Below are 13297 nucleotides of genomic sequence, written 5' to 3'. Positions count from 1 at the left end.
CGAGCTCTGCTACCTGTGGCTTTGTTTCCCCACCAGGGTTCGTGACGGCAATCTGTTGTGCTCCAGTTTGTGGCTCTAGAGCTCTGTCCCTGGTCCCCCTTCCTTTAAAAACCTTTCAATTCTGTGTTGAAATTTATCACTTTGTTTTCCCACCCTCCCCCACGTAAATTGAATATTGAGAAAGCTGGAGTCGAGATTGAGCTGGTAACACTGACCCTGCTGTTTGGCAAAAGGTTAGATATAAAGGAGGTTGCTATAAAAACACACTCTGCTTTGTAAATAACAGCTGAATAGGACTGTCTTTAACAGCTCTGTTTATCAATAGAAAACAGCATTTTCGGAGTCTGACTCTAAATGCCCTAGGAAGCAGATGGGGTAGATGTGTTTGGTAGGGAAATAGAACGAGATAAATGGAAAGTTTGAATAATGTAGGTTTTACAAATTATTTGTACAATCAAATTTTTCCTTACTGTTACTTACAGGGAAATCCTACAGCCGCTGAAGATGTTCTGTTACCAGAATAGCAATTGACCTCAAACTTGATCTCTTTCTCCTAATGTGTGTTATTAAAAAAAGAAAAAAAAAATTCCTCTTTCCAGAAGAGAGGATTACATAAAATTCTCTATCCTTTTCTCAGTGCTAAACATTGTGCAAACATTAATGATGACCTGTCTCTGCTATCTTTTCTGGTGAGCACCATCTCAGCTGGACTTTTTCATTTTTATTGATAATTATTTGTATCCTTTTGCCTTTAAATTTACTTATTAAAAAGAAGACCAAATTAGTTTTGGATCTGAATGGAAAAAAAGCAAAATCACAACTTTTAATTGTTAATAATGCTATCTTGTATTTATAATGTACTACTTTGAAAAGGAGTCTGCAGTACTTTGTGCACTTACATATACAGAAATTGCTTTACTCCCCATTGAAATGCAAATGTTCCTGAGATATAGTATGTCAGTTATTCATCAACATATGGCAATATTATCCAACTCTTCAAGGCAGGAGGTAAAGAATAGTACCATATCCTGGTGTGCAAGATACATTACCAAAACTGGAACTGACTCTGACACAAACTGATCTATTTATTCAGGCAAAAGATGTCATGGATTCTGGTTTAATGTCTTGCTGATAATGTCAGAAATAGTCATGTTGTAGCACAAGGAGCTCTTGACTTTAGATTTTTTTAGAGAGGTCTTAAGACTCCAGCCGTCTTAGTATGACCAGAGACATTTTAGGCTGTAGCTTTTTTCCCCTAAGTTAAATTTTCCTTTCCTTAATTGCATGATCTTGCCACAAACTCAAGTCAGGCTTTCTGTTTTTTACGGTACAGGTGCTACTTTTTTTTTCCAAGTTTCTCTCTCCGTACAGTTCATCAGTATTTCAGGTAACTTTCACCTCAACTGTAACTGGTGTGTCTCTCTCCTAAATGGAATACTGCTATTGTGTTTTGTCCATGTTCCTCATAACTCTAAATCCACTTGTATTCTTTTACCTTGAATGATGATCAGCTCATCCTGAGTTAGCGTCCCTTGCAAATGTTGTGAACGTGCTTCCAGATGACAGGCAGCTCAAGTACCTCAGGATTTATTACTCATACTGAATAGCTAAGATATGATGTGAAGCATTTAGAGATCTGTGGGGACAGGGTCCTCTAATGGGAAGGCTGGTACTACTGAAGCTTGTTCGCAGTGTTGTTGCCTCCCTGTTCTGCTTCCTATTGTAATACATCGCTGTTCGTCGTTTCACTTTACTGAATTCTACCTTTAAAACAATCATATAGCTTTGAAAGCGTTTTTACATAAGATTGCAGTGAACTGTGATTCAGAACTAGGTGATCCTTTTAGTCCTATATTTTACAGTTTTTCAACTAGTTTTTAATCTAAATGACTATCCCGGCTTAACCCAATTTGAAATAAGCTTCCAAGGAAATTCTTTTGGTGTAATTCAGTGCTAAATCTCAAGATCTGCTGTCCACTGTTTTATCTCTGTGACAAAATCTGGCCAAAACCATCTGGTAGACATGATTATTAGGTAGTGTTACTGTAAATCAGTCTGTGTTTAAATATTATGTTGTGCAACTTATTCTCTGTGCAGTTATGCAGAACTGACCAGGAAGCAGAAAAGCATGTGTGATTTGGATGCCGTCATGTAACGCTGGGTGCTCTGAAATGCCTCAGCTCAAGACGCTTGGGAAGGAGTAGGGTCAGGTCAGGCCTTGCCAGACATGCTGATGGGCTCTGACAACCCTGTGGACCTCTTTTGATCGCAGCTGATGTGCAAGTTTCGTAAGGGGAGCACAGTAAGACCTGCCATGATGCTCTGCTTGCACGCGGCCCATGTCCTGTTTAGTGGCAGTGTTCAGAGGTACCAAGCAATGACGAGCCCCCGCTTTGCCCTCCGGCTGAGAAATGGCTGTCAATTCTTTGCCTTCCCCTATAGCTCTGTACAAAAATCAGAAACAAAATGGCTCCGAATTTTGTGGAGATACTGAAAAAATTATTCTTGCTCAGGGAAACCCCACCGACAGAGAGGTGAGGTGGGGAGGGAAGCACAGCCCTGCTCAGCGACAGCACTTCAGCAGAGGTTGCCTGTTCCTCTTTAGCTGGAAAAATTGTGATAAAACCTCACCCTGTCGTGCTAAAGGTAATAGGCGTAGTCTGTCTCCCGTGGCAGCCTGCTGAAAGCCTTCCCTGAGGGATGCCGCTGACGAACAGTTCTGCTCTGCGCCACCGACACCGGTGGAGCTTTCGTGGGAGAGAGAACTAGAGACAAAAGCGTGTCTAGGTAGAGTGCAAACAGGTTTGCTGCCACTAAAGTAAAAAAGGCTCATACAGTTATGTGCTTCCTTCTGTCAATTTTATTGTTTCCGTACAACCTAATCAGCTGTAGACAAGACATGACTTCTGACAAGCTGTTAAACACCATTGGCATTTGTGACAGGAAGCATAACTAATGAACTGAGCTGGCGGTAGCTGAGCTGCACACCGTTAATTGATATTTCACTCCACAGCCTGTTCTTGTTTGCTCTTCGTGTGGCAGGAGGTCAGAGCAGATTTTCTTTCCGTTGCAAGCGAGGGCTCTCAGGCGGTGAGTCAGGCACATACGCCTGCATGTGCCGGATGGCTGCTAAAGAGGGGGCATGTTGGGTCGTGATGCCCGCTGAACTTCACGTTCTCAGCTGGGGGGCTAGGAGGGAGTATATGGTCCCGTTCGAGAGAGAAAATCCAAAAAATCCCAACGTTCTGCAGTCCAGGCAGAGTCCCTGAGTAGGCAGTGTGTCTGACTACCGGCAGCCAAGGGGCAAGGCTGCCTTACTGGGTGGAGGGCGTTCATCCATAAATACTGTTTTCAAAGCTAAAATGCCAACTGGGAGTTGTTTGGAAGCCAGTCATGTCGATTTGCAAAACTTCTCTGAAGTTTAACGTGCCTGGAATCAGGCTTTATCATTGGAGCTCATGTGGTTTTTATACTTTTAAATTGTATGACTTGAAGATAATGTTCCTGAAAATAATTATTTAGGCAGTATGGCCAACCAAACGTTAAGGAAGGAACCAGGCCTCTAAGAGATCCCACGGTCTCAGACTCTGCTTTTTTTGACCTGATCTTTTGGGATTTTTTGTGTGTATGTTGCTTAAGATGAATGGGTTTTAAGCTGTTTCTTTAAGGAGGTGAACTGGAAAATGATAGGGAAAAAAAAAAAGGAACAAAACTCAAGATTGTTTTCAGAGGTCAACTTTCAGGAAAACATCAAATATGAGTTTATAATAGTCACAATAGTTAGCAACCCTTTGAAGTGAGTATCTGTGTTAGTAATTTGCTAAATTTTAGTTTATAGTTTGTAGTCCTAATTAGAAGAACCCTGAGACTGTTAGCGTGTTTAAAAATATGTATTCAAATTACCATGGGTAAAACAAACGAAAGTAGGCCAGTTAGCTCTGCTCTTTATGGTTCATCTTTCCGGTCTCAGTGTGCTTACACAAAACTTACTTCTTTAGGTTCACAACAGCAGTAAGGTAATAGTTAAACAGCAAAATGGTATCCTGTAGCAGTAATAAAATACTTCAAACCTGAGCAAAGGCAAATCCTGCCACCGTTTAATTAAACACCAGTTTCTGACCAGAATGAAGAGAAGCTGTTCAGGATTCTTCCGCAGAACTTTGCCAATTTGAAAGGGAAACGCCAAGATCCTGCTCTCTAATAGCTCTTAGCAAAAGATGGATTCATAAAGTAAGACAGAAATTTGTAATAATCATCCGGCAGTCTTCATGTCGTAGGCCTTAACCTTAACGGGAGTTGGAACATTCCTCATGTTTTCAACCTTCCACTGAAAAGGAGAGACCGAAAGCTCAAGGCTTTCGTGAAACAAGTGCGTTAGTCTCGCCGGCTCTGCAGCGTCGGCATTCGCGGCTTGGTTGGACTGTTTTGATTCTGCGCCCGGTAACTGTCACTGATGCGCTGAGTGGAACTTGGCAGGCTAATTATTAATCTTGAGACAGTTTTCTTCCTGAAGTGATATGTCAGAAGAATGTGTGCACTTTTTAAGTTTACATAAATCTACCTCAGAAAATACGTATCTTCTGTTGTAGGAGTCTTCACCCTCAGTAGAGCATTAGTTTGTGTTCTCTGCGGCACAGGTTGGACTGGCCAGATCTAGTTCTGCTGTTGGGAACAGTGGAAGCAAATGGTTTCTTGTGTTTAAGTTAATATTCACTGCGCTACTCCTGGACTTAGTACGCATGGTTATCTACTTCTAATCAGATTTCTAGTGCCTCATAATACTGTGCTGTAGAGGGAGGAGTCTGCGGGCAAGTTGTCCTACGAAATCTGTGTAAGATGACACTTAAATTTCAACTTGCGGAATATTTTTTATGGTTTTATCTTTTTCCTCCCCTGGCAGAGGGAAACCAGTTTGGGAATATGCTTCTGAGTTGTCTGCCTTCTCAACGTAAAAGGCCTTTTGAGTAAAAGGCCCACCTGAGGGTAGCGAAGAGCAGTGCACAGCAGCTGGGTGTCTCGTTTTGGTCATGGTGGCTTTGGGCTCTGTGGGGTCTCAGAAAGCAGAAGGGCTGTGGTCCCTAAGGAGAAGAGGCTGCCGTTTGGCCTTGAGTTGCCTATGGGGAGCTTAGTGAAGATTCGGAGAGCCCTGAGAAATGTCTTACAGAGAAGGAGACTATAACTTTTTTTTTTTCCTCCCCCACCGGAGTTGCTCAATACCAGCAATTAGGCTAGTTAAACTGGTGAGCATTTAAATGAGCTGTGGTTGTGAAATGGTCTAACGAAGCTGATTCGAGGTACCCTGAGTGCAAAACGCTTGAGATTTCGTAAGGCACTGATAATTTGGATGTCCTTTTTTATTTCTGGAAGCTCTATAAATCAGTAAATCAAAAAGCTGTATTGAGAGGAACGGAGTGAAAGCGCTATCTGGTTCGTATTTACTGCTGTCTCCTGCCCTCCCTCCCTTCCCTTTAGTACCATTCTGAAGAGTTTTTCAGGAGTCAGTCTTGCCCTTCAGCTCTGCCATAAGCAGCAGAAATGCGGCTTGCTATAAATCCATTTGTCTGTATTAATATTAATACCCAGATTATTTTCCCCTTCCCTGGAACGGGTAAGCAGTTGTGCTTTGTTTACTTGTAGTGGTGGCTCATTTAAGTGCAAGGCCATAATTTCTGTCAGTGAATGTTGCAGTTTATGATTAGCAAAGAATATTTGGGAAGAGGCAGACTGCATCTTCTGGAAACATAACACTGAGCCTTTTATCTGGACTTTCTCCATGCGTGTTGTTGACTGTCAGCGTGCAAGGCTGAAGCCAGTCATGCATGCATAAAAATATATTTGAGGATGGTCATATTGTTATTGACACAGGAAAAATAAATATACCTAGGTGCAGGAGTCAGACCATACAAATAGGATTAAAAAGTAGGTTCAAATTTCCTATTCCTTGGCAGATTTATTTAAAGCAGATCTGTTTCTAATGCAATATCTTAAAAAATATATATCTTTTTTTTTTTTTTTTGGTATCCTATATCTTGATGAAGATCTTTCAGAGTGGCTATAGTAGGGCAGCAAACAACAGAGAATGATTACATGGTGATGGGAAAGGGGACAGAAGAAAGCAAGTGGCTCATCATTAGGGTGCAGGCTTATGCAGCTTGATTTCATAAATGTGTTTTGGTTTTGCTATCAGGAATAAAACTGAAGGTGTACTCTGCACTGGAAGCATACAATTTCAGGGATGAATGAAAGGCATAATTATGTCAGTTAACATAATTATGTCAGTTAACAGAGCTACCAGCTCTGCTTGTATTAACCATTATTTTAGCAGAAAATGAGTTGTCAGTACTTTTTTACTGACAGTAGTGGTTTTTGAGAAGCTTTGTTAAATTTATTTGGGATTGTACTATTTATATCAGTGTTATAGTCCTTTGCATAACGTGTTGCATCATTTTTATCCTGAACTTAAAGACTACTGTATTTTATTAAGATATTTACTATAAGGCAGAATTTCCAGAAATGGTTGGATACCCTGGATGTTTTGATCTTTCTGTGATAGAGAGGAGCTTGAAGAACAAGCCTTGAAATCATTGTAAGAGGAGGACTGAGGTTTGTTTAACAGTAGGATAGTGTAACCTACATCACCAGTATGCAATCCCTCTCTCATCCACTCTAAGAAAAGGTCAAATTTGTGCAGAAAGTTACCCAGCGACAGGATAAAGACCCACACTTAATGCACTGTGGATTTTATTGCTCGTTCCTTAAGTGACCACTTAATAGAGTTTTCATAAAAGCTCTTTTTATTGCCTTTTTTAAAAAATGTAATCTGTAAACACAAATTTTGCTATAGAAGAAAGAATAAAAAAGTTCTGACTGCAAAGAACTAATAAGCATACTTACTCTGACGTTTATTTGTATTTTGAAAAGGATTACAAAAATTCATGGAGCATGTGCAAATTAGCCACGCTGTTGTAAATGGAAAGGGATAGCTAATGTGAATTTGCCTACATGTTATACCAAATGGCAAAATGCAGAGAAGGATCAGGGGGTTGCAGCTCCTGGTTCCTTCTTCGCTCTAGCAGGGAGTGGGCTTTGCTTAGTTCTGTTAGTAACCTCTACAAGCAAAATACGTATAAAATGATGTTTGGGATGAAATTGTAGACGAAAGTCTCCCTGAAGTTGCTAAAGTGTGGAGTTGATTGGGTTTTTTTAATTTTTTTTTTTTTTTGATATCCCTTCTTATCTTTCTGTGGTTTGGAGAGTATGCAGTTTATTCTGTCTGTGAGACACTGGTTGTCCCTTTTCCTTCCTGCTCTCTTTTGGTTTATTATGCTGGCCTTTGGTTTATTATGCTATACCTTTCAAACTAGTTTATTACAGGAAAACCCCTGTGCTTACCAAACTCTCTGATATTTGTCTTTTTAATTATTTTCAGGACCCAACAAACTTGGATAAATTCAACGTCTCTAACTTCTTTCATGTTAAGAACAACTTAAAAGTAATTGATCCAGGTAAGGCTGAATCGATGGTAGGCTGAGAAAACACCAGCCCTAAAATGCAAATTCCAAAGACTACATTATGAATTGGCACAGTTTTCTGAATGGGCAACCCTCAGTGTCTAATGGTACTTTTGAAAGATTGTTTTGGAAAACATTTTAGCATAACTTGTTGAAACTGTCCCTTTCACATCAAAAGGTGTTGATATACCTTCAAATAAATGATTCTTTGAGAAATGATTAACTGTCTCATTTGGGTGCTGTACAAACACAGAACACTTTCTATGACCTTTAAGAATAGGTAGATGAGAGAGATGTTAGAAAAGGATGAAAAATAATTTGCCAAAATGTGCATTAGGCTTGTACCAGAACCAAAAAAAGGGGAGCCTACATCTTCTCAGACCTGTCTGCTTTGTGGTAGGCTCTCTCATGTGTTAGCTGTGTCAGTGATGGTATTGTCTGTCCTTCTGTGTGGATACCAATAAACGTCTTCTAAGGTAAGGATTGATTTAGACTTCCTAAAATATTCCCAAAATTATTTTAATCCTCAAAAATAACTACATATTTTTTCTTTTTTTATGATGCTTTGATAACTAAATGCTTAGTGTAGGTGCTAGTATTAAACTGTTGGAGGGAAAAAAATCTTTCCTAAACCTTTGTGGTTTCCTTTAGAAATGTTTTTAGTGAGGTATAATTGCTGATTCAATGCAAGTTTTTTTTCTGGGTCTTATTATGTTCCTCTTTCTCTTCTAAGCTACTAAATCTGCAGGAAAGCATTGCTGTTTCCGTATTCACACTTATTTTCAGCGGGTAGGAACTCAGAGATTAAATATTTAATTTCCAGCAAATAGTAGGCATACCAAGATTGAGGTCAAGTGAATTTTATAAAAACCACTGAATTCTACAGTCCACTCCACCGTCCTCCTTCCCACAATAAAGATCTGATGTTGGGATTTTTACATCACAGGCCTGGTCATTCAGTGAGGAGAAAAAGGACAGAAGCTCATATTGTACTTAACTATATCTTTTCTTTTATTATTCTATAAAAGTAATTTGATTAGACTTGCATGAACTTAGATCATTTTTAGTGGTTTCAAAGAAACTTTTGCAGTAATTGATTTGAAGTTGATTTTTTTGTTATACTTCATTAGACTGGCATTTATTATGCCATACTTCAAATTATTCTGTTTTTAGCCTCATGGGTTGCCGTTTGTTACTGTTTTTCCAGGAATACATGTATTTACTATTTTAAAAGCAGAAAAAATATCTGGAAGGTTTTTTGTGTCGAGATGTATAACAAAGTGAAGGGGGAAAAAAATAGGACGTGTCTTTTAATTCCAAATGATTTGACTTTGTTTTATCTAGAGGAAGAAAAAGCAAAATTAGATCCTTCTTACTATTTGAAAAATACAAATGCAGAGACCCGAGAGACTTTACTGGAACTTTATAAGGAATTCAAAGGAGATGATATTTTAGCAGCTACCATGAAGGCTCCTGAAAAGAAAAAAGTGGATAAGCTGAATGCAGTAAGTTGACTTGATTTACAGTTTGTAGCTGATTGACTTCTTCAAGAACAGAAGTAGATGTTTTCCAGCTTAGAGGGCATGTTGCAATATGAACAGATGTTATTCCTTTTGTTTTTGTTACATAGAAACTTGTCATAGATGACAATATGAGAGTCATATTGGGATTTCTTTGCAGTACATTGTATGTGTCAGTGAGTTTCTCTTTGTTAAATCACTGTAAAGGAACCTAAACATTTTAGAAATGGATTACAATAAGGAGGATTCTTTATGATGTGGTTATGATGTATATGCTGGCACAGCCTTTTTTTCTCAGGTTGTAATCTCTTGCTTTGAATTTGTTGATCATTGTTTCCTGCAGTTATTGCCAGAGGGAACACACCGTAAGAGCAAAGCAAATGAATCATTTCTGATGTGAGCAAATATATAAATCATCCACAGCTGCTTTGACATTTTTTTCCATGGGAATGCAGGAATTTTAGTGGAAAATTTTAAAGGATCTTCTTCCAGGTGCATATTACTGTGCGTTCATTGTTGTCGAGAGAAATAATTCATCTACATCTTGATTTCCTGCATCAAAGGCTGCTTGAAATGGGAAGACTGTGTTCTTTCCTTTAATAATTCTGGGACATATGTGTCTTTGTACTTTGATTACACTTACATGAAAATGAATTGCAGCGCAGCACGTGGCTTTTTATGAGGGGGCTTAGTGTTGGATTTAGTAATGAAGGTACGTGACATAGGAATAGGATCAGATTTGCCCCTTCTTCAAGCAGCCATAGCATTGTAAGAAAATAAAAGATATGAGGAGAAAAATCAAGGTGAGAGAGAATAATGAGCTCTTCATATGTTGCTAATAACGTAGGTGGGTGGGTATAACTAATCACGTAGGCTGTAGTGTAACCTAGTGGTTGGAGCAGTGACCTGTGACTTAGAAGACCTGTGTTCTGTGTGAGGCATTGCTCCAGACCCCACAGGAAGTATCTGTGGGTTCATTTGGTCTTTGTGATTCACTCTAAAATCCATGTATGCTGTTCACGTTTCCTTTCTGCAAAAAAACTGTGAAGCTCAAAATAGACACTGGGAACTAAGGGACAGCGCCTGTGCATGCAGAAGGCCTGTGCGTGGGAAGGGGTTGGCTTGTTTTTCTCCTCAGCATTGCCGTGGTTCACTGGATCATCCTTCCACTTACTCAGCAACGTTGGAAAATTTTACAGATGTCTTGCCAGCAGTACTCCTTTCATATCTCCACCTGTGGACTTACAAATAACTTCTGATAATAAAATCTTTTCATAATAATGTGTTAAACTGTTGTGGAAGCAGTAAGCCCCTTCAGCTCGCTGCCTGGGCAGCCTTAAGTGAAAATTCATCAGAGCAAACATTATGGGTAACAGATGGAGAAATATCACTGCATCGTGCATTTGTTTCTTTCTATAGGAACTAGAGCGGAAAGTCTGCCTTCAGAAGGATGACATAGATGGCACTTATGTTTCATTTAAATAGTAAGGAGAAAATAGAGAAATTCTAATATCAAACGTCTTTTTGTCTTGCTTTTTTCTCTGTGAACAGGCCCACTATTCCACTGGAGCAGTAAGTGCTTCCTTCACCTCCACTGCAATGGTGCCAGAAACTACCCACGAAGCAGGTACCAGAACTACCTTTCTACAGGCAATTTCTGTCCAGTTTTGAAGTGTGCTCCCTAGCACACGTAAGTTTATGTGGGCTGCAGGAAGGCATTGGTAATTGGTTAGTAATGATGCCTTGGAAATATATTCCCTGAGCAGATATATCCCTACTTTCCGGTGAGCTCATTCTGAAAATAATGGAGCAGTTATGAATTAGCTTTGGCTTTGAATGTCAGTTATTTACATTGAACTGAAATTAATGAGGTATTTGCTATGCCCACAGACCACAAAATGGGATGTCCGCTTATGTAAGTTAGGAATGAAGCATAATCTCCCCTCAAATTATGTATAAATGTTTGCCATCTTTTTGGCTTAATCCAGTATTGGTTAGAATGACAGCAAACGTTCTGTTGGGACGGCTTTTGATTTACTACTTTCCACGGTTAAACTCTACACAAGAATGTATTTTAATACTATAAAGTTTCCTTTCATCCTCCAGCTTAAATACAAAGGTATAGAATTTCTTAAATTTCAATGTCACTTAAATAGCTGAGCAATTAGTATTCCCAGTTGAAGAGAGAGGTCTGACTTTTGGCACTGAAAGTGTAGGAGTATGTCATACACTTAGGCAAGGTTTGAGCACTGCTGAAATTGCATGTTTGCCAAATTCAATGTCTTTACTTGGTGGATTACAACGATTTGGAGGTGAATCTTTCAGAGTGTTAAAAATATCTGATTGAACTGGATATTTTGACAAAATGGAAGTGGAAACATCCTAGACTGGTCCTCTGGTTTGATTTTCCAGTAATGTTTCCAGTGACGTAGCTTCATATGTTTTCAGAACTGGGTAGATCCTCATATGTCAGCAATTTGTGGTTGACTGATGGCTACCTGCTTGGCTTCCAAGTTTGACAATAAACTATTTGATTTCAAAATTATGTCCATGATTGGTAGACATTACTTGAAAATTATAGTATGTAATACTGATTGTTTTTGTGACTTAAAATATAGACGGTACTGTTGGCTCTAGAGGAGTTGGTGGCTTTCTAGAATGGAAATTGCTTTGCATAGAAAGGTTAACGTGAGGTTATCGTAGATGAATTGTGGAGCGCAATCCCTGCAGGCCCAATGCCCCAGGGAAACACAGGAGAGTCCAGTCGTTTCTTTGCTGATGATTTCTAAAGATCAATGAGTAAACTTCCAGAGAGTTAATTATTGCATTTTGCTTTGAGACAGCTGCTATTGAAGAGGATGTTGTAAGATACAAATACGTGAAGAAGAAGGGCTACGTACGACTTCACACTAATAAAGGAGACCTAAACTTGGAGCTGCACTGTGACATGGTACCGTATGCCACATAGGCTAAATCTTGTAATGACTGTCTAGATAATGAATAGAACAGGAACAGGCAAAGGAAATACCCAGCGATAGGAGTAGTGTGTAGTCTAGTAGATACAGGTGAGTAATTGGCTTTCAGTGGTTTTGGTGTGTTTCCATCTATGGAGTTTTATCTTTCAGGCAAGATGCTCTCCAGGGAGAGCCTGGGAGTTGTTGCAGGGGTGGATGGGCTTCCCTTGCTGTCGATCGTCTAGAGAAGAGGCTGCGAGATGAACAGAGGTTACCTCTTGAAGGGTAGATGTGGTGAAGGGTTTAGAAATTATCTAATGCAAGTTCCTGAGGGAAAAGAGAAAATCTAAATACCATAGCCAAACAATCATCTTGCTTTTTTTGAAGGGGTGGAGGGGAGTCCTATCTTGGTAAAGTAGGGTTTTTTGAATGCTTCCCTTTCAGTTTTTGAATGAAGGTTTTTGCCTTTAAGAACAGAATGGGTTCAATAGACCAGCCTTGTATTCTTCTCTCTCTCTCTCTGATTCTTTGCCTGTACCCTTGTGTGAACAGTCTAGCTTTAATTATTTTAGCTTTTTATTTCGTTATTTATTTTAGAATGAGGAAAAGAGTTTTACTTCATTATTTCTTATTTCTGTAAAGCATTTGGGTGATTCTTGGGTGAAAAAGCTGTATTTAATTGAGGTACTGTTATTTTACTATGAAGCATGAAAAACTACACCAGTAAACAATTAAAGTTAGTGCCGAACTTTAAAATCAAGAGGGGTAAAAGCAAAGATACCTGTAACATTTAACTCTATTTTGTTTCACGTCATGTTCCTATTTAGAATAGGGTTAAACACGTGATCAGTTAATTGTACATTTATTCAGATAAACAGTCATAGGAAGTAACGCATCTATGCAAAACTGACTATTGCATTAGCCCTTGGTACCTCATTCTTTTGAATCTCCGAATTGCAATTTTAACTGTTATGTTCACGATAGCTTTTTTTTTTTTTTTTTAGCTTTTTTTAAGAAACAAGGAGGAAAAGAGGGAAAAACAAAAAAGCACAAAATCCAGGCTTACTTTGTTTATATATTTTGCAATGTAATGACTGTGCAGCTGTTTTGCAGAACTTATTGCGGACATTTTTCTAAGCAAAAGATAGAATTGTTGAGCTTTCTGGCTTTATCAGCTTATCTAAAACTCTTTGAGCTACCAAGTACAAATTTAGGGCCCCCATTTTGCCAACCCTACCCTCAGTAATATATTGATGCTGCTAATAACTCCACTGAAATCTGGATGACAATCTCAAAAACCTCACACTGGTGA

At 39.1% G+C, this 13297-nt stretch overlaps 1 protein-coding gene across 1 annotated transcript in view; it reads left to right on the top strand.

The window, feature by feature from the left end:
• The window catches only part of PPIL2 (peptidylprolyl isomerase like 2), an 82052-nt gene that overhangs the window by 25398 nt on the left and 43357 nt on the right, over window positions 1–13297 (top strand). Inside the window, exons 9-12 of the mRNA XM_068910936.1 lie at window positions 7430–7505; window positions 8856–9016; window positions 10583–10658; window positions 11875–11981. Coding sequence (XP_068767037.1) covers window positions 7430–7505; window positions 8856–9016; window positions 10583–10658; window positions 11875–11981 — 420 coding nt within the window. The remainder of the gene's footprint in view (window positions 1–7429; window positions 7506–8855; window positions 9017–10582; window positions 10659–11874; window positions 11982–13297) is intronic.

This window comes from Struthio camelus, chromosome 17 (assembly GCF_040807025.1).
Source record: "Struthio camelus isolate bStrCam1 chromosome 17, bStrCam1.hap1, whole genome shotgun sequence".
Taxonomy (NCBI): domain Eukaryota; kingdom Metazoa; phylum Chordata; class Aves; order Struthioniformes; family Struthionidae; genus Struthio; species Struthio camelus.
The sequence above is the reverse complement of the archived record's forward strand: the minus strand, read 5'-3'. Positions and strand labels throughout refer to the sequence as shown.